Source organism: Helianthus annuus, chromosome 8 (genome assembly GCF_002127325.2).
Source record: "Helianthus annuus cultivar XRQ/B chromosome 8, HanXRQr2.0-SUNRISE, whole genome shotgun sequence".
NCBI classification, from domain to species: domain Eukaryota; kingdom Viridiplantae; phylum Streptophyta; class Magnoliopsida; order Asterales; family Asteraceae; genus Helianthus; species Helianthus annuus.
In genome coordinates this window covers 110,625,458-110,645,246 of record NC_035440.2, presented here as the reverse complement: position 1 = coordinate 110,645,246, position 19,789 = coordinate 110,625,458, and the positions used below count along the sequence as shown (strand labels likewise).

The 19,789-nt window shown below is 35.3% G+C and overlaps 2 protein-coding genes across 2 annotated transcripts; one reads left to right on the top strand and one right to left on the bottom strand.

The window, feature by feature from the left end:
• Positions 1-9,256: 9,256 nt before the first annotated feature.
• LOC110873656 lies at positions 9,257-11,792 on the top strand. The gene is made up of 2 exons (XM_022122637.2): positions 9,257-9,645; positions 11,333-11,792. The coding sequence occupies exons 1-2, from the start codon at positions 9,287-9,289 to the stop codon at positions 11,619-11,621; spliced, it is 648 nt and encodes a 215-aa protein (XP_021978329.1). The 5' UTR covers positions 9,257-9,286; the 3' UTR covers positions 11,622-11,792.
• Positions 11,793-14,299: 2,507 nt separating this feature from the next.
• Positions 14,300-18,927, bottom strand: LOC110873655 (protein NUCLEAR FUSION DEFECTIVE 4). The gene is made up of 3 exons (XM_022122636.2): positions 18,397-18,927; positions 16,355-17,238; positions 14,300-14,930 (listed from the first exon to the last, which is right to left on the bottom strand). Exons 1-3 carry the CDS (start codon positions 18,721-18,723, stop codon positions 14,465-14,467), a joined length of 1,677 nt encoding a protein of 558 aa, XP_021978328.1. The 5' UTR covers positions 18,724-18,927; the 3' UTR covers positions 14,300-14,464.
• Positions 18,928-19,789: the final 862 nt, after the last annotated feature.

The window sequence follows — 19,789 nt, the reverse complement described above, 5'->3', positions numbered from 1 at the left end:
AACACGTGGAATATTGGGGTGTGACAGTGATGCATGAGGGGGAACAAAAGCAGGCTGACAAGGACACGGTAAAGGACACGGGGTCATCTCAAGCTCCAAAATCCTGCGACTCATAACCTCAAACTGGAGCTGAAGTGATAAAAGTAACTCATCCCGTGTATAACCAACAAAATGAGAGGGATGGTAGGGACCCGAAATCGGCATGGTGTATGGTGGGAACCATCGAAATGGCTCATCAAGTGGCGAAGATGTGAAAGGAGCAAAAGGTGCAGACTGAGGGGCCTGAGAAAATGCTGCTGAAACATAAGGATCATGACTAGGCTGCTGGCCTGAAGTACCTTCCCCTGGACGGGGTGCGGGTATGTCCTGCAAGAAAACGATATGTAAATCAACACGATGAACATCAGACTCCACATGATGAAAAGAAGCAACATCAGCGGGTGCGGGTGCAGGTGGAGGAATAAGTGGCTCAATAACAGGAAGGTCAACGTGTGTAGGAACTGGATCAGGTATAAGGGGTGCAAGGTCTGGTATGCCAAAAGGAATAGGGTCATGATCAGGTAAGGGCTCAGGATCAGCAGGTGCAATGTAAGGCTGATCAGCAGGAACGAAATCTAGCTCAAGATCAAGCTCGGGATCGTGTGGAGGAGATGATGTAGCTGACATGGCCGTATCATCATCAGAATCGGTGGCATAGCGTCGTAATCCAACTGCATGTAAGGTGGAAGACGTCACAGACTCAAAGGAATCTGAGACAGAGTGCAAACTAGTGTCAGAGGAAATCTCAATAACGGGGATCTCGAGAGGTGGAATAGCAACAACGTCCTCGTCTAGCTCTCCATCACCATGAGCGTCATCAGGAGGACCATCAACAAACAGATCAAAGTCATCATCAAACAGATCATCAAAAGGCCAATCCTCAGGAGGGATGACCACTAAAGGAACAGGAGCAAGGATCGGTGCCAATATGCTCACCATCGGGATGCCCGATGATAAGATGATAATGGGCTGGAATGGGAATAACAAAAGGATCCTCGTCTGGAATACCATCAGCAAGCGGTAAGTCATCTCCAAAGTCAAGCAACACAAACGGCTGAAAGTCGTCATCGTCGTCTGATAGCATGTCTGGGTCGCTCTCAATATCGGATGTAAAGATCTCTGGCTCCGGTGCGATCTCGTCATCGGAGACAATAGCCATAGGGTCATCAGTGTCGGACAATCCACTCTCGAATGAAGACATAGTGTCTGTAACAGATTAATCATAACATATGCACTATATTAACCACTATCATTTAGTATGCAATCAAAGACAATGTATCATGAAATCATGTATCCTCGTTATTCCTCACAAATCCTTTCTATCCTTCCTAGTCTCCTAGACTAAACCACAAAAGTAATCTTGCATTGTGTTTCGTGTCTTTCCGTTTGTAAAAATGTTTGTTCCTTGGATCTGGGCGTTTTGTCTATGCAATGAAAACATGTTGTAAAAATATTTTCGTGAGAGCCCTAATGATTGTAGTCTAGACTCGAGAAGGAATCCTAGTTCGCTACAATCGAAGTTCTGATACCAAACTGTCACACCCTGACTTTTGCGGAAGCGTGATTATGTGTGACTTGCTTAATATCATTGCATTCAACCATAACAAACAACTATATGATAAAACTAAAGATGATCATCCATTACTTAAGTTTAAAATATAACAAACATCATTGTCTTGAAATCCCAACACAGACTTTGAATCCATATTACAAACCATGCAAATAGTTTTAGAGTTCCATAAGGACTCGACAAAAGACTTTAAATAAAACCAGGCTTTGAAAGATGTGTCTTATCTAGGATAAGACACACTATCCAAACCCTTAGACTTCGGATGACATCTTTTATTTCCATTATTACTTGAAACCTCCAAACGCCCGCCAGATCCACATTTAAATCCCTGAAATACATGTAGTTTGAAAACATCAACAAAAGTTGAGCGAGTTCATGTGTTTTGTATGTGTGCACGAATAAACCTTTGAAATCATTGTAAGTATGTATGTTTGTAAACCCTTGTATGAAAGTAAACAAGGAAAACAAAGAACAGATCGATTAATGGTTTGCAAGGCCATTAATATATGTGACGTGATGCAGGAAGGCTCAAACCTAGCAGATTTTGCACCGGGCTTCCGCTGTAAGACATAGTCACCTCATGGGCCAAACCCTGGTCCACATGGGCGGGGCTCGCTACACCCAAATAGATCTATCACTCATGTCCCTTGGTCCTACAACGAGGATTAATGATCTTAAGCGTTGTACCCACCACTCGCATGATCTAGTAGTACCTTTCCTTAGCTAACCATACCACATATAAACGTTTGTAAACAGTTTGTAACATGTACTCCACCCCCGAAGTTACAAAACAGTTAAAAGAAAAGGGGGACATGAACTCACAGTCTTGCATTCTTCGTAACCAATTGAAACTCAAGGCTTCTTCTGGCATACGCGACTACCTACAACGTACTACGGTCTATTAGACGAGCGGGTCGTGCCTTGACTTAGTATTAATTAGTGTCTTTGAGTTACGTTTCTTTGTGTCCTTAATATTATTCTAAACTATGTAATTATTTGTTAAAATAATAAATATTTTAACTTAAATTACATTTATTTCATTTTGGAATAATTGTTAAAATTATATATTTTAACATGTTACCTTTATGTATTTATACATGTATATCATTCCCAAGGATGGGTGTATTTGTATTCGTATTCTTATACTTGTATATTTTTGCCAAGTATCGGTGGCGTAATCCGGTGTGTATTTATACGTACAAGAATACTTATTTTTATTGTGTTTATTAAGTATCCTTATACTTAATTTTTGTATTAATTTTCCCGGAATAATATTTCTAGTAAAAATACATCACTATATATTTTCAAAACATATATTTTAAGAAATATTACTTAGAAAAATTACTTACAATTCTTTTTTTGGCAAAAATACTTATAAATCTCATACAAGTCTCAAAATAGTATATTTCCAAGTCTAACATAGAAAGTATATATAAACCCATTTTTCATCCAAAAATAATATATTTCAAGTTTATTTAAGAAAATACATTTTCTCCAAAAAAATAATGTATTTCATGTTGGTTTGAGAAAATATATATTTGTAAGTATTTGTTTTATGGCAAACTTTATATGAAAATTCATGGTTAAAATATATTTGTAAGTATTTGTTTAAGAATATTTTTCTAAATGTTTAATTTTTAGAAAAATTTTGCCATAGTTTCCCCTAAAAACAGAGGTTTCCATGCCTTCAAGGCTTATCATTTTCTTTTGTAAATCAACACAATCAATCAACAATCAATCTATACTTACCAATTTTGCCAAAATCAAGCATAACTACTACTTCATGAACTTGAAAATTTACAAAAATTTGTAGTAACTTACTAGTGTGTTTAGTAAGCTTAGTTACCCTTTAAAGTATGGTTGTTTCTTTAAAAACATCATTTTTAAAGAAGTTAGTTCTTTACAACTTATAATCACATTTTCTAAAAATGTTTCTTCTTGGATTTTTCTTGTTAAATACATGATTCTACACTTGTTTAACCTCTAAAACATGGTTGATTTCTTTGAGGACCAAGATTAAGTAAACTTAGTATTTTTAACTTGATTTCTTGAAAAATCATACTTGAAATCTTAGATCTACAAGACTTTACACTTACTTTAATCATCACTTAACAAGAAAACAATTTATTCTTTCAAGTTCATGACTTATGTGAGGATGATCCATTGATCTTTAACATTTTTATCATCTCATCTTGCTAGATTATGTTTTTAATCATCATCTAGCAAGATCATATGATGATCTATATCATTAACATAAACAATCAATCATCAAGTATCACAACAACACTAAACAACATGATTTCTTTAAGATTTTAAGCTTATGTTCATGTTTCAAGTTCTTGATTCTTAGTGTTCTTTATTATTAACAACATGTATCATCTTTTAACCACTCAAACAAGATGTAAAATGAAGAGTATGATGTTCTTACCACTAGCTCAAGGCTAGGGATGATTAGTAGAAGAAATAAAGTGGATAAAAGCAAATGGAGAAGGTCCTTTAGCTTCCAAAAGCTCCAAGCTTCTTTGTGCACCTTCTAACACCTTTGTATGTGTATGGATTGGATGGATGAAGATTGAATGATGGTGGTGTGTGGTGATGAGGTTACGACCGATAGCAAGGGGAAGAGGAAGAGAAGAAAGTGTGTTGTGAGTTTGTGATGAAATGAGAGTTATGATCTCTAAGGTTATTCTAATAATCCATCTCTTGAGTTTAACTCTTGGTTTATGTGTTGAAAATGAAGGAACAAGATCCATAATTATAACAAAATAAAATCTCAAGGTGGGGCCTCATGTTGGCCGATTACTAGGTTGGGGGGGGGGGTGTTATAGTCTAGGTTTAAACTAGAAAGTTAGTTCATAGTAAAAATTCAAGTATTCTAGTTAGGGATTTAGTTACTAGTTGTTATGTGATGTGTTATGATGTTCGGGGATCATAACTAGCTTGGTAATGTTAAAACAATGCTTCTAGTGAAAATTTGGTGTTTCGGGTAGTGTCCGATTATTCGGTTGGTTACCGGTTCGTTAAGGTGCTAAACTATGCAGTTTAGTGTGCTTTATGTTACCTTTTGTGACAGTTTCGATTCCCAACACTTAGGAAAGCATTCAGGACCATTTAACCATATTTCTGCATGATATTAGAGTGTTTAAATGCTGATTTTGCTGATTTTCTGCAGAATTCTGCAGTTTATGTGAGTCTTAGGCACTTTCCAGCACTTAAACTATCTCTAGGAAAGCAGTTTTGTGATCCTTACTTTCCTACACACTATACTAGTGTAATACTGGGTTTCTGGCTTATCCTGTGTCTCAACACCTTGTCTGTCTATGTACTGAACTCCGTCAGCATTTTTTTTATTTGTCTGATAACTGTGGTAACTGTGTTTCGTGCATCATTTGAGTCAATAAAGTTCTCATGCAATAATGATATGACATTAAGCAATATGTGTTGCATATGTATGTATCATAGCAATAACCAGAAGGCTATTCAAGTCACTAATTGTAATTCAGCACAGTCATTAAGCATTAATCATGGTTTAATAGTTGTACGGATACCTGGAATTTTGACAGTTGTCACATATTAGGTTTGACGAACCTCACACCGTGCCGCAGAGCACGGGAGTGAACTTTTATGCCTGGGCAACTAGTCAATGATGATAGGCATTGACTTGGGGCACCAACAACATTACAGTTAGTTTCGGTATGGCATAGTTTAGTAGCTTAAAGATGGGGTAGCTCCCCATGACATGTTTTATAAAACTGAGTAACTTAACAACGTATGTTTTTTGAAACAGCACTGATAAATTGTGAACTTGTCAACTTTATGTTGATACACTACTACATGCTTTGCAGGTCGTTAGGTATATTGCAGGAGCTTGCATAGTGGGAGTGTCGTTGATGCGGAGAATCATTGATGGGTTTTTATTAAACAATTATGGTTTTATACTTTTGTTTGGAATTTGAACTTTATGCTTCCGCTGATACTTAGACTTTGTTTTGGACTCTTGAACACTTAGTCACTAATCGTATTGATAGTGATGGGCTTTACTTATTCTAAATAAATTGTTCAATATGATTGGTGGCATGATCCTGGTCAGTCAAACGCCTCGCGGTAATATTCCGCATGTGGAAATTTGAGGGTGTGACATTTTCAAACATATTTTATCTTTTCTTAAAATTTATAAGATACAATGTTTTATAAAGTAACCCTCATTTTTCGTTATTCTAATAATATTGTAATGCTTTATAAAACTCTGAATGTACCGTTGCGACATACTTATTTTATCGGTGTTATGATAAAACCTTTGTTAAAATTTGAGTGAGTCAATTATATTTGATTTTTTTTGCTCGAACAACTTCGATATCGATATAGAGTATCTTTTTATATTATAAGACATAAGCTACAACGAGTGTCAGTGACAACAAAACTGATATCGTCCGAACAACATCAGTACCACGTCGATTTCAACTGAACATCGGTATCGGTATTTATACTTTTGAAACCTTTATCAATATTCATTTTTAAACTTTTTGATCGATGTAAAATATGTGTCGATATCCTTTAGGGTATATAATGACTTTATTTTTTTGGGTTTATCTTTTGATCACTATACAAAGTGCCAATTACGATACGGATACCTTATGAATTGACCCGATACCGACTTCCTGCCGCAACGCGCGGGGAAGTCCACTAGTATATATATTGTTGACGAGTCGACATGAATAGTAACTTTATTTTTATAATAATATATAGCTTTTTATATTTTATTATTTAATCTTTTTATAGTTTTTAATTATTTTGTTTTACTGTTTTTAAAATCATAATCCGTTTCCCATTTATTTTTTACTTTTATTAATTCTTTTTTCATTTTTTTTATCATATATCTCTTATCAGTTAATTTGATATTTCTTTAATAACTTACGTTCGTTAATTTATTTCCATAAACTTAAGTACTTAGTTGTGTTTAATTTTATTTCCTCAACATTCCGGTATATATTTTGTTAAAATGAAATTATGTTAAAAATAAAATATTTATTTGTATATATTAATTTAGACTGACGATGAATAACAACTAAATATTTATTTATTGTTATAACTTTGTTTTCTTTTAAGTTTTATTCTATGATACAATATTTTATAATTTATTTATTTTCTATTATAACTTTTATTTTATTATGTAAATTTTAAACAAATATTAATTTAAACATGTCTATTTTTACCCACATGGACAAAAAAAAAAAGTTCAAAATGAGTTGTGAGTGTTAACGTACAAGCAATCGAAGTACAAACGTAAGTGTTATCAAAACCACCTTACTTTTAGTTTCTTTTTTTTTTTTTTTTGTAAATCAACGTCATTATACCTTTTCGTTATTCTAATAATGTAGAGTTATGCTTTTTAAAATTACAAATATAGTGTTACGACGTGCTTACTTTTAACTACGCTTCAATAAAAGTTTTGTTCAAATCAGATAGGTCAAATATAATTGATTTCTTTTATTATTTTTTGTGACGAAACGAACCAATATCATATGAACAACTTTGGTAATAATATAGAGAAAATATTATATACCTTAAGCTATAGAGAGTGTTGGTATGTGACAAACCAAACTGATCATCTAGCAACACTGATGGCATGTCGGTTCCTAACATCGGTACCGGTACTATCAGAACCATTATTGATATTTGTTTTAAAGTTTTTCAACCGATGTAAAACACGTGTCGATATCATTTTGGTCACAGCATAACTTTATTTTTTGGGTTTTTTATTTCGGTGATATATCGAGTGCCAATACCGTATTAGTACCATAATGAATAAAACCGATACCGACCTAATACCCGCCGCAATGCGCGGAAGAATATTACTAGTATTATTTAAGTTTACATAGAAATGTCTTTTGTCCTAATTGGTTCTTGCATGTGATGTGATCAAATAAAAACATAAAAAAGAAGCAAACATATTAATTATGTTTATTTAATATATCTTGAAATAAAAGGTTTAGAATGATAACTCACTGTCCTATTCACATGGGACACAATGCCATATTCCTAGGTTACTTTTGCTCTGTCTTTACCCTACAATTTCAAATGCAATTCATGAAGGAGAGGGGTAAATAAAAGGAACGTTTACCCAACATAGTAAACTTTTATATAATCTAGTTTTACTTAGATCATAATTATAATTATATATGTGTACATAGTAATGATGAAATTTGTTACATGCATTACAAGAAAGATAAAATTAAATCCATTATTTTATATGGTGATATCTAATTCCATCAGTTTATTGAGTTATAAGGGAATGATTTAAAGAAATGTTTGATAAAAGTAGTTGAAGTTGCAATCATAGTTAAGAGTTGCAACTAAAGCTTTGAGTTGATGCTAAAACTATCGTTAACATCGAATTGAAGCTTAAGCTTTTTTAAGTTGTGAGAAGGTTTAAGAAACACTTAAAAAAGTACTCGTCAAACAAAGTTTTTCGTTTTTCTCAGTAAACTTATTTAACAAATTAAACTCGTGAAAACTATATAATAAGCGTATAATAGCTCCTCACTGGTCAGCTCCTCGCTAAACGTAGACATCATAGTGACATTGTTTGTTAAATATTTTCTCGAACTTATAGTAATAGCACCACCTTTTGTGACACCAAATATATGTCAAGGAGTACCATTCAATAACATGTTATTTTCCTTTAAAAAAATCTTATCATTTACTTGTATGTATATGGCGCAACTATTTCTACATCATTAACCATACCAACTAAACCATAGATTAAAATTTTCGGTGGTAAATTAGAAAAAATTAAATAGTTAGTTTGATTGGTTGACCTAAAGTTGAATTTGATAAAGATTGAGGCCCAAATCAATATTAATGCATGCAAAGGTGGCAAATGGTGGTTATGTGCATTTTTCCAATGCCTAATATGGTGCTTTAATTTTCAATGAAAGATTTCTTGGTCTTCACTTAAACTTGCACAATTCATACTTAGAGACCCCACAAACTCCATTTTTCTTCTAACTTTAACCACCATATGAAAAATTTATATCCTGTTTCCATTTGGACTTTTTAGAATTCCAACCTCATACCATTGTACTCATTACATTAATCCTCTTTTAGCCTTTTAGTACTCTTTACCTAATTAACACATCTTCTTTGCTCCATTGTATTGTCGCTTTAATAATCCATTAATAAACAACTCACTATAAGGAAAAGAAGCAACACCGATGGAAATTCTACAACGGCTAACATCTGTCGTTAATTACCTACATAAATTATGCTACGGCTAACATCAGTCGTTAATTACTTTCAGAATTCACTAAAAGGTAAATAAAGAAGATAAAAGTAAATAAAATTGTCTATAACCCGCCATGATCACCTGATGAATTCCGAAACCTTGGGGACAACCTCCAATTACCGGAAAGATGTTGTGGACGATGCTCCAAAAGTTGTCGTCTGTAATTACCGAAAAGATGTTGTGGACGACGCGTGCTGGCGTAGCAGTCATATATCGAATAACGCCACTTTTCATGTCCCCCACACACTCCGTATAAATAAACGAGTTAGCTATTTTATTTTTTATCTCTTGACTTTTTCTCTTTTTACACCTTTTAAAATTTTGACCCCTTTACTTTATATATACGCGTTATCTTCCACTCAAAGCAACCCATAAAACACATCAAGCTAGCCATGGACTGGTTTTCATGGCTATCAAAATCTAACCTTGAACCTCCATTCATTCACGAATACGCAATCGCTTTCTCGCAAAATCAACTCGAAGAAGACGACATTGCGTATCTCAACCACGAGTTTCTTCAAAGCATGGGAATCTCCATAGCCAAACACAGGCTTGAGATTCTCAAGCTCGCTAGAAAGTCATCTGGTTCACACCCAATGGCTAAACTAATTGCGGCCATCAAGAAATCCAAGAGAACATTGGCTCGATATGTTCGAACATGGATTCATCGCAACGATTCGGCTATGGTTATGGTCAAGACAAGGAGCTATAGCACGAGATGGAAAGCTGCCATGGTGAAGAGAAGTAACAGGTAATTTAACAACAAGTGATCCATATTTTTTGTATTTTATAATGTATAAATGTGATATACACACGAAAGATAAAATAAGAACTCAGCTAAACCCACCCTGCTCCGGCTATATACAAGGTAGACTCCATGACCGCTGTGAGAATGTACCCCCAATACGCAGCAACTGGATGGAATCCATAAACACTCACCCCCGTCAGGCTCAAAACTCAGGATTAAACCCCTGATTCGTCCCTTCACCCCAATGTCCATCGAAAATAGTCCGAACAGAAATTGTATCTGTATCTCTATTAGAGAGGGCAAGCATCTTACCACTAAATCAAATTCTTAGGACTTTACCTTTTTACTATCTTTATTATTAAAATACAACATAAGAAAATAATGTTATGTGTAAATTTACATGATTTGTATATTAATAAAAATTACATTACATTACACTTATATACATTTACCATTTACACATGTGTAAGTTTTTACTTTTACCATTTACACGTGCACATATTTTTTTAAGAGTAATTTAGAGAGCACTGATGATTTAATTGAATTGATAAATCATTTAATATCACGGTTTTAGTAATATTTAGAGTTATTTATATATGTTCAGAAAGGTGTTGCATCGGATTTTTTAATGCAAAAACTATGTTAAAAGAAGTGGCATTATAATCAAATTGTGTAAGGATCAGATACAAATGAGTCTTAACATACAAAATGATCATAAAATGAGAAGTGAAAAAGGGAATTTTTTTTATCTTTTTTGATTTTTCACATCTACATAAGTATGATGTTTAGTTGCAAAATATAAAAAAAAATCATGTATTTCCTCTAGTAGAGTAATTATGTGTAATTACTCTACTAGTGTTATTTACCAATGTTTTAAATACCGGTATGAACCGGCCGGTTATACCGGTTAAACCGGATACCGGACACGTGCCCGGTACGATAAAGGCCGATAAAACCCAAATACGGTATGTCTTATGTACCGCCGGTAAATCCGGTTCTACCGGTCCAAACCATTGAACCGGTTTGCGTTATCTTAAAATTTGATATTTTTAATTATAAAAAAATACGATATTAAGGTAATACCGACTTTCAATTGTTGGTAATTAATCTAGTTTTAATCGCTATTGAAATTGTTACTCACATCATCTAATGTAATATTGTTTATAAGTAATAAAAATGCTCTTAAAAATGCATAACATTTTACAAGAAAACAATTGTTTTTAGATAAAACCATAATCAGTTATATAAATCTTAATTAAGATTGGATTGTTTTTTAGATTTATTTGTATTTTATGGAATTATAGTGTTAACTAATGACCCGGTTGAACCGCTCGGTACAACCCGGTTCAACCGGTTGAACCATTTTAGAGCCTAACACGGTATGAATAAAAAAACGGTTTTTAAGACATTGGTTATTTATACAATTTTTTTTAGATTCTAGGACTAAAATACGTGCTTAATAAGATGAGGAAAAAATTCAAAAAAAAAAAAAAAGAATCCTCCTTCACTTCTTCACTTCTTACGTTAAGCCAATTTGTATCTTAAGACTCATTTGTCCCGGAACTCAACTATTAACTCATGTTAAAAAGGTTGCTTCTAAAAGTTCCTATTAAACTCATTTGTAGTAGTTCATATTTTGTTTTTCAGAGATCCTATCTCATTCATGCAATAATATTTACTTCATTATCAGATTGGTGATGAATAAACGACCGGCAACTCTCCTGATCACCAACGGCTACCGGCCGGTGGTGGGATATGGTGGTGATAAAGTGAATAGCCTTGGAGGTTCTTTGGTTTATGATCTCCGGCATGATGAGAGTAAGGAAGACAGTGGTGAGTATGGAGAGAATTTGTTTAGTGATGATGAAGACGGCGGCGGTTACCGCGGCAGAGGTGGTGGTGGTGGTGGATATTGGTTTGGTAGAAGTGTTGAAGAGATCAAATGGGATGCCATGTTTCAGAACTTGAAACCAACTTAGGGGTGTTTGAGATTGTTTGATAGAACTGTTTATAATTAGTTTTGAATAATCAGTTTATTTATTTATTATAGATTTATTATAATTATAATCAGTAGTATATTTGTTTGTTCAAATGATTGTATTATTATTTTATTTTATTTTATTTAATATGTAAATTTATGATATTTTAAAGTTTTTTCTGCAAAACATTACAAGGTAACATTTATTTGCTTGTGATTTTAATAACAAAAATATAATTGACTATATCTCTAATGAAAAAAAAAGTTGATATATTAAACTTGATTAAAATATTTTATAAAAATCTGATATCCTTAACTCGAAAATAAACTATTAAAATGCTTCAATATTTAATATTCCCTTTTCTTTTGCTTTTTATTTTTCTGTATTGATTTCTCTATCCATCATAAAGAACTTTGATTGTAGGAAATATTGTAGCACAAGCACTAGCAAAAGTCTCTTGTATTAACATTTCTTAAAAGCATGCCATGTATGTGATATTTTTCCATGTATTTATGTAGTCTCTTAATGTAATGTAGACTCTTTTGGTGACATGAAAAGCTATCTCTTCGTATAATCTTATACGACTAACCAAGTTATGTTCTTAGGTCTGCAAAATAGTTTTTGACCAGTATATGTGTTAAATAAATAAAAGCACTGTATTATAGTAAAATTGAGTTAGAGACTTTTTTTGCAGAACTAAGAGCATAACTCTTAAGTGGCAAAAAAGGGAAATGTCTATATGGCGCTTAAGTAGCGTCCAAAAGGAGACACGTTCGTCCGGATAGTGCTTCATTCATCCGGAATTTCAAATGGGGGAGGGGGGGGGGGGGGGGGATGGACCCTCTTTCACACAAACATCATATGAATAAATAAATATATATGTTATTTTGTTATAGCATTTTAAATGGGACGTAACATTGTGAATAAATTATTTCAAACTTTTTGAGTTCTAGTTTGTGACTAGTTACTAGTTGGATAGTTGGATCTAGAAAGTTATTGTTGGATATTAATGTCTTTGATTAACCACCAGGGTTAGGCCCACCTTAGGCTGAGGGGATGGTGCACTTGGGTATGACCCAACCATGTGTTTGGACTTTGGACTAAGGTGGTGGTGGGCAGCCATGCCACGGGGCCTTCCTCACCAACCAACCACTAGTGTACCACATTTTGAATTAATCATTCATTCTGTGATTTTGATGTGACCATATGGCCCTTTCAATAACCTTCAAACAACAAGTGTACCACATACCATGTTTATGGCTACTAATGTCATTAAAATCAAATCATCATTAAGGTTTCTATGAAAAAGAATATATGTTTTAAAATATCAACCCGTTTACCTTATCAACAGATAAATGGGTCGATTTGATTCTGCCAAAAAGTCACAGGTGTCATATGATATACATAACTTTTTATTGTGTTATGAAGTATCTAATACCGATTTATTTATGTATTATACACATATCTGACACTCAAGTGACATTGATTCACCGGATATTAATTATTATATTTTAATCTGAGCTACAGATGTCACATGATACATGTATCTTTTTTAGCGTGTTATTATGTATCAAGTATATGATATTGGCTTTTTTTTTTTTTGCATCATATAAGATAAACGGGTTGATTTGATTCTACAAAGAAGCTAAATATGTCACGTAATACCTGTATCTTTTTTATCGTATTATTAAGGTGTTGTTTGTTTTCTCAAAGGTAAAACGTCTGCAGTCTGCAGACCACATCTGCATACACCTGTAGCAGAAGAGGTGGACCAAACCTCTGCAATCTGCATGAAGAAGATTGTTTGTTTTTTTTACCTTAATCTCTTTGTCTCTCTTCTACCTCTCTCTCCCTCTACCATCTTTCCTCTCTCCCTCTACCATCTTTCCTGTTCAAACCTAAAATTCATCCTAACCCTTTGCCAGTCCACCACTCCTCCACCACCCAAAAAATCATAAACCCAAATCAAACAAATAGAACCCTACTCTGTCTTAACATCAACTGAACCCAAATCAAACTAAACTTAAAGCCACTCCACCACCCCCAAAGAACCAAAATCAAACAAATAACGTATATTGGACCATTAATTACCATAACATTAAGCATAAAAGCTCCTAAACCAGGAACAAAGCCACCACCATCCTTGCTCGAACCCTAGAGCTTAACACCGTAAGCCGATATGAACATTTACCATTGTCGCCGCCGCAAAGGAACTTAGATCTGAACACCGTAAACCTATTGTCAGAACCCTAACCGTCGATGGGTTCTTGTTGAGATCGAGTCTGCTGAAGGATATTCGCAGAACAACAGATGCAAAGGGTGGTGCTCGGATATGGAGAAGCACAGGTCGACCAGCGGTGAGAGGTGAGAAGGGAAGGAGAACTAGGGTTTGGAAGTGGTATGAAGAGGGAAGTCCAGGTCTGCTGGAATAAGAGGACAAGCAGATGTTTTTAAATGAAATCACTTCTAAAAAACAAACACTCTGCGAAACAAAAGGTATGCGCGTGTCTGCGCGGCGCAGACAAAAGAGATCAGGAAGAGCTTTTAAGAAAAAACAAACAACCCCTAAGTACCATGTATATGTTCGCTTTTTATACATCATATACACATATTATCGTACATTTTCATAGAGCATCGACAAAAACAATTCCAAGATGTGCCGTTAAGAACAACTTCAATGCAGAATGTCGATTCGAGTATGATTTCCATAAAAGAATCGTGACAATAAGCTCAATTTTTAAGTAACAAGTGTTCTTATGCTCTTAAACATAGGACCAAGATTATTATACATACATACAACAAACATATAGACCTCATAGGTCGACTATTGACAAGTCATCAAATTAGTGACTAGAGGCTTGAGGCAAACGGAACGAACCACCAGCATAAAGCATTTGATAAACGGGTCTAATTCTAAGAGTCAAAATCAAGCTCAGTATGGTCCCTAAACCACATACACACGCAAGAACAAAAAACGTGAGCCGAAAACAAGTGGGGCCCAAACACATAGACCCACCTTGTTTAGCTCCTTCGGTGTCATAAATGTAACCCGCGAGCATACCGGAAAATAATAGTGCCCCGAGAGGGTTTCCTAGCTGCATAAAATTGAAAAATAACCCGAAGTTTTTTAATCCAAAAAGCTCGGAGGATGTTGATACCATGATAGCAATTTGAACACCATAACATGTTCCGAGTAATGCTGTTGCAGCATATAATGTTCCTTTTAGAGCTGATGCATATAGAAGATATGTTAACACCATGATGATTTGTGTTACCATTGTCCAAAATGTCCTTGGGATCGTGTGTGACCTGTACCAAGCACATAAAACCATAAAAATTCACGGGTGCACAAAGCCCGGGCCTAAAAAGACTGATTCAGGCGAAGGTCTAAAAAGTTTGATTTAGGCTCGAGCCCAAAAGGTTTTATTAGACCCGGGCCTAAAACAACTGACTTAGGCCCGGACAAAAAAGACTTATTTAGGAACCACAATCCAATTGTTCCCAGACTTTAACCTTTCTCAAACTTTTGTTTTATTTTTTTAATTTTAGCTTTAGTTAATTATAACCAAAACTATATTTTTCAACTAAAACAAGACATTATATAATTTTAAAATAGAACTTATAAAACTTTAGAATTATAAAGAATAAAAATAAGCATATCTTTTTTTCAAATACCTCCATTTACATTTTATAAAGCACAAAAATAAAATAGCATACATATATACATTTACACGTAGTGTAAATATATATATGTATGCTTTAGTTAAGAAAAGACAATAAGACATTGTACAACTTTAAAATACAACTTAAAAAACTTTAGAATTATGAAGAATATAAATATGCTTCATCTTTTTTCCAAATACCTCCATTACTTTTATAAAGCACAAAAAGAAATAAAAAAATACATATTTTATATTTACATTACATGTAAATATAATTAAACCCGTACAAAAGATTAAGAGTAAATTACAACCGGTGTCCTTTACGTTTGTATCAAATTACAACCGGGTTCCTTTAACCAAAGAAATTACAGGCTCTGTCCTTTATGTTACCAGATTTTAGCATGGTATGTCCTTTAGCCCTAACCTAGTTAAGTTTTTTGGTTAAGTCTTACCATGTGCCTCTCACATGAGGGCAACATGGTTTTTTCATCTCAATTTATCGTGAATTTCGATTTCCCCCTTGAGATGAAAAGACCATGTTGCCCTCCTGTGAGAGGTACATAGTAAGACTTAACCTAAAAAACTTAACTAGGTTAGGTCTAAAGGACATAACGTGTTAAAAACCGGTAACATAAAGGACAGACCCTGTAATTTCTTTAGTTAAAGGACACCCGTTGTAATTCGATGCAAACGTAAAGGACACCGGTTGTAATTTACTCAAAGATTAAATAAGATATGAAAATTAAATAAATTACATGAATATTTTTTTACTCTCTGGGCTCAAGAAACTGGACCTTTAAAACAGGGCATTTGGGCCTAACCGAATATTTTTTTACTCTCTGGGCTCAAGAAACTGGACCTTTAAAACAGGGCATTTGGGCCTAGCCAGCCCTATAGGCTATGACCAAGCTTTGCTCAGGACCAGGTCAACAGAGCTTTTCAATCAAACATTAGGACCAACATGACACTTCCGCGCTCAAACAGGCCAAAAACCAAGCGAAAATAAACTGGGTTTTCGGGTCGAGCCCATGACATGAATTGTAATAATAACAATAAGGAATTAAGGATTACCTCACAAAGTATTCAGAAACAGCACCGCCACCAAGCCGACCAAGAAAATTGCAAAAACTAAATAGACTCATCAATGTGGTTGTATCATCAAACCCTAGCGAACTCGCGATTTGGGCCAAATTATTCAAAACCGTGACCCCGGACCCGATCCCGAGAAAATAAGTGGTCCATAAAAGCCAAAAATCGGCCTTCATTATCGCTTCACGAAAACTAAAATCTTCACCTCTTCTAGGCCTTCGTTTCTTTATTTTAACCGCTCCTTCTCCAACCGCAAGAAGCAGATTTACATCAGAACCGTATTCATTCTCACGAAAACTCGAAAGATTCGTGTTTGAAGATGACACCGTTAGCAACGGTTCGGTTTTCATATCCAAACTGTCGGAAGAGTCAACGGGCCGGATCGACTTCTTAGTGGCGGGAAACAGGGTCATTTTAATCGGGATTGCGAGCGGTGATAGTAAAAGAACCACCACAATCGCGATAAACGTGTAGGATATCGTTTTGTTTAGGTTTAATGAGTTTTTTAGGATCGTTGTGGTTAGAAGAAAGATCGCTAGTATAAGACTACACGCTTGTGTGAACATGAAGTGAACGTTTTCCGACGGGTCGGGCTCGGAAGCAGGTGTACACGGGCGAACGTAGTACATTAAAGCGAGACATATGATCGGTATACCGAGTGTGAACACAAGCACGAGTTGTGTAGACGACCCGTTTAGTAACATGGTGCATACTTCGGTGAAAACCGCGGCACTTAGAGCGATGTAGCCTTTTAGAAGGCCCGCGACCGTGCCCCGACTTAGCGGGAAATTTCGTAAATTTGTAACGAGCACTGCGGTTCCCAACCACGCGCTACTGTTAGCCGCTAGCACAAGTGCAATCCATAACTGCAAACAACAGTTGTCATTAGTTAAGAAAGGAGATCCGACCGTATTATCTAATTCAAGAAACTTAATAAAGTTAGGATCGAGAAATGATCAGATAAACGGTTGTTTTGAGTGTTAAGTAACTCTGTTTATGAGAGTTCTAAGAGGTGAAATAATCTGGAATTTCAAAATAAAAATATTAACTTCTAAACAAAACCAATAACCATTCTATCAATTCAAGTCCTCAGGAATCAAAAACAAAATCAGAAAAAATACAAACTTTCCAAGAATTATTCTCCAAAAAGCAACACTCCCAAATAGAAAAAAAAAAAAAAAAAAGATACAAACTTTCCAACAAAAACTGAATCTTTATGAAGAAACACTTACAACCCACTAAGGCAAACTATGAACAATATGAGTGATAGCAAATTAGCAAGCCAGATTAATTTCTACCAATATAAGTCCCAAGTTTTTTTTTTTTTTTTTAAAACATAAAAAATATTAACTTCTGAACAAATCCCAATAACCATTCTCCAAAAGAACCTCTCCCAAATCAAAAGGATACGAGCATGTGTAATGGGGCGTTTTATAACGGGGAAGAGGGCCATGGCGCCCCATACCGCCGCCTAACACCGAAACAGGGGCGCTATGGGGGTGGAAAATCTTGGAGCCGCGATAGACATAGCGGCGTGAACATTTGCACCATCTTTCCCCCCACTCACACACATATATATACATACATATGTATGTATAATTGAAGGGGTTATATAACCCCCTTACCACTACACCCTCTTGTGATATAAAGCCCTCTCTTTCACATTTCGCCACTTGTCGCATAACGCCCCTAAACAGCTTAATGACTACACATGGCCTTAGCAAAAACTAAATCTTTATAAAGAAACACTTACAACCCAGTAATGCAAATTATGAACAATATCTTTATGAAGAAATACTTACAACCCAATAAGGCAAATTATGAACAATTTGAGTGATACTAAATTAGCAGAGCCAGATTAATTCCTACCAATCAAATCCCAAAAACTGTAAAAAAAAATATGTATATTTATATATATTAACTTCTGAACAAATCCCAAGAATTATTCTTTAAAAGAAACACTCCAAAATAAAAAAGATACAAACTTTACAACAAAAAATAAATCTTTATGAAGAAATACTTACAACCCAGTAAGGCAAATTATGCACAGTCTGAGTAATAGCAAGCCAGATAACCCCATAACCAAAGAAAGCAGAAAAGACCCCAACAAGAAGCACAGCCCAAGGTGGGAAATAATTACAAGCAATGCCAGGAAGAATCCCAGTGTTCTCCCCAAAATCATTAGCAACACCAAGAACTGTAAGCTGTTGTTGTGAAAACCCCAAAACTGTTTTCAAAGAGTCAGAGTAAAGTGGGAAACAGTAGGAGTTTCCGGCGGCTATTCCCACCCACACGGCGGCTGCAAACCCCACCCACGGTGGCCGGGTTCCGGCTTTCACGGTGGCTTGCATAGTACAGACGGTGGTGGGTTGGTGTGAGATCGAAGGTAAGGTGTAGAGTGGGAGTGAGGATTGAAAAGTGAAATAATAAAATATGGTATGGGATGGTTACAAGATTTGATCAAATGGGGTGGGTGTGTATTTGAAGTTGAAAGCTTATGTTGATGTGAAATTACGCTTTCATGGAAGAAAATATTATATTAAGTTGGTTTATTCCAAATTGGGCATATGATTTGTATGTTGTTTTATTGCTGGATCCGGGTAATCCGGACCATGTATAATGATCATGATCAAGTATGGGGAGACGGTCGGGTTTGGGTCGATACGGATCTCGAGAAAAATAAGTTTGGGTTAAACAGGTTGTTTTGTGAAAGTAGCAACTTGATTCGGGGAAAACAGGTAATGACGAAAATGGACTCGAGGGATGTTGTTACAACAAATACAAGACCAAGGATAGTGATTAGTCTGGTCAGGCAAAAGGGTTCAAGGGTTCCGCTTTGCGTAACGCAGGTCGTGGGGTTCCCCCACGTTTGCAAGACGTGGAGAGAGGTTCACTAGTATTGTTGTTCTCCTTGAATCCTGAACTGATAAGGAACCAACCCAGAATGTAATCGTTGGAGAAGTTGTTTTATTTGAAGTGAAGAAGAGAAACAAGCATGAAGCTAGTTCTCGAGAGGGATAAGAAGAATCAGAGAGTTAGGGTAATCTCTGCTGATCTTGGAATGTTTTGCATGTTTGTCATGGCCTGCGTTTTATAGGGAAAGGTGTTTCTCAAATGAGAAAACTTTGGACTAGTGAATTTGTGCTTGTAGTGAGGGACTTACCTTTTTGGAGGTTGAAGGGTTCGGAGCTGCGGATAAAAGAGAGTTCCATGTGCACATGCTTTCTTTTGCGGTTGTGGGAGAGTTTACAAGTAATCAGTGAGGTGACTGATCACTGTACATGTTCTTTTTGCTGTTTACCATAGTTTCCGAGCTATTAACCTTTTAACCATTTAAGCTATTACATGTTTTAGTCCTTTTGCGAGATCTGGGCTACCCCCGTCATCAAGGGAAAATTAGTCCTTTAGAAAAAAATG

Coding starts and splice junctions, on each gene's coding strand:
- LOC110873655 (XM_022122636.2), bottom strand. CDS start 18,723: ATGCAAGCCACCGTGAAAGCCGGAACCCGGCCACCGTGGGTGGGGTTT. Junction 17,239..18,396: donor ATAATTTGCCTTACTGGGTT/GTAAGTATTTCT, acceptor TGTTGTTTGCAG/TTATGGATTGCACTTGTGCT. Junction 14,931..16,354: donor GTTTCTGAATACTTTGTGAG/GTAATCCTTAAT, acceptor TGCTTGGTACAG/GTCACACACGATCCCAAGGA.
- LOC110873656 (XM_022122637.2), top strand. CDS start 9,287: ATGGACTGGTTTTCATGGCTATCAAAATCTAACCTTGAACCTCCATTC. Junction 9,646..11,332: donor ATGGTGAAGAGAAGTAACAG/GTAATTTAACAA, acceptor CTTCATTATCAG/ATTGGTGATGAATAAACGAC.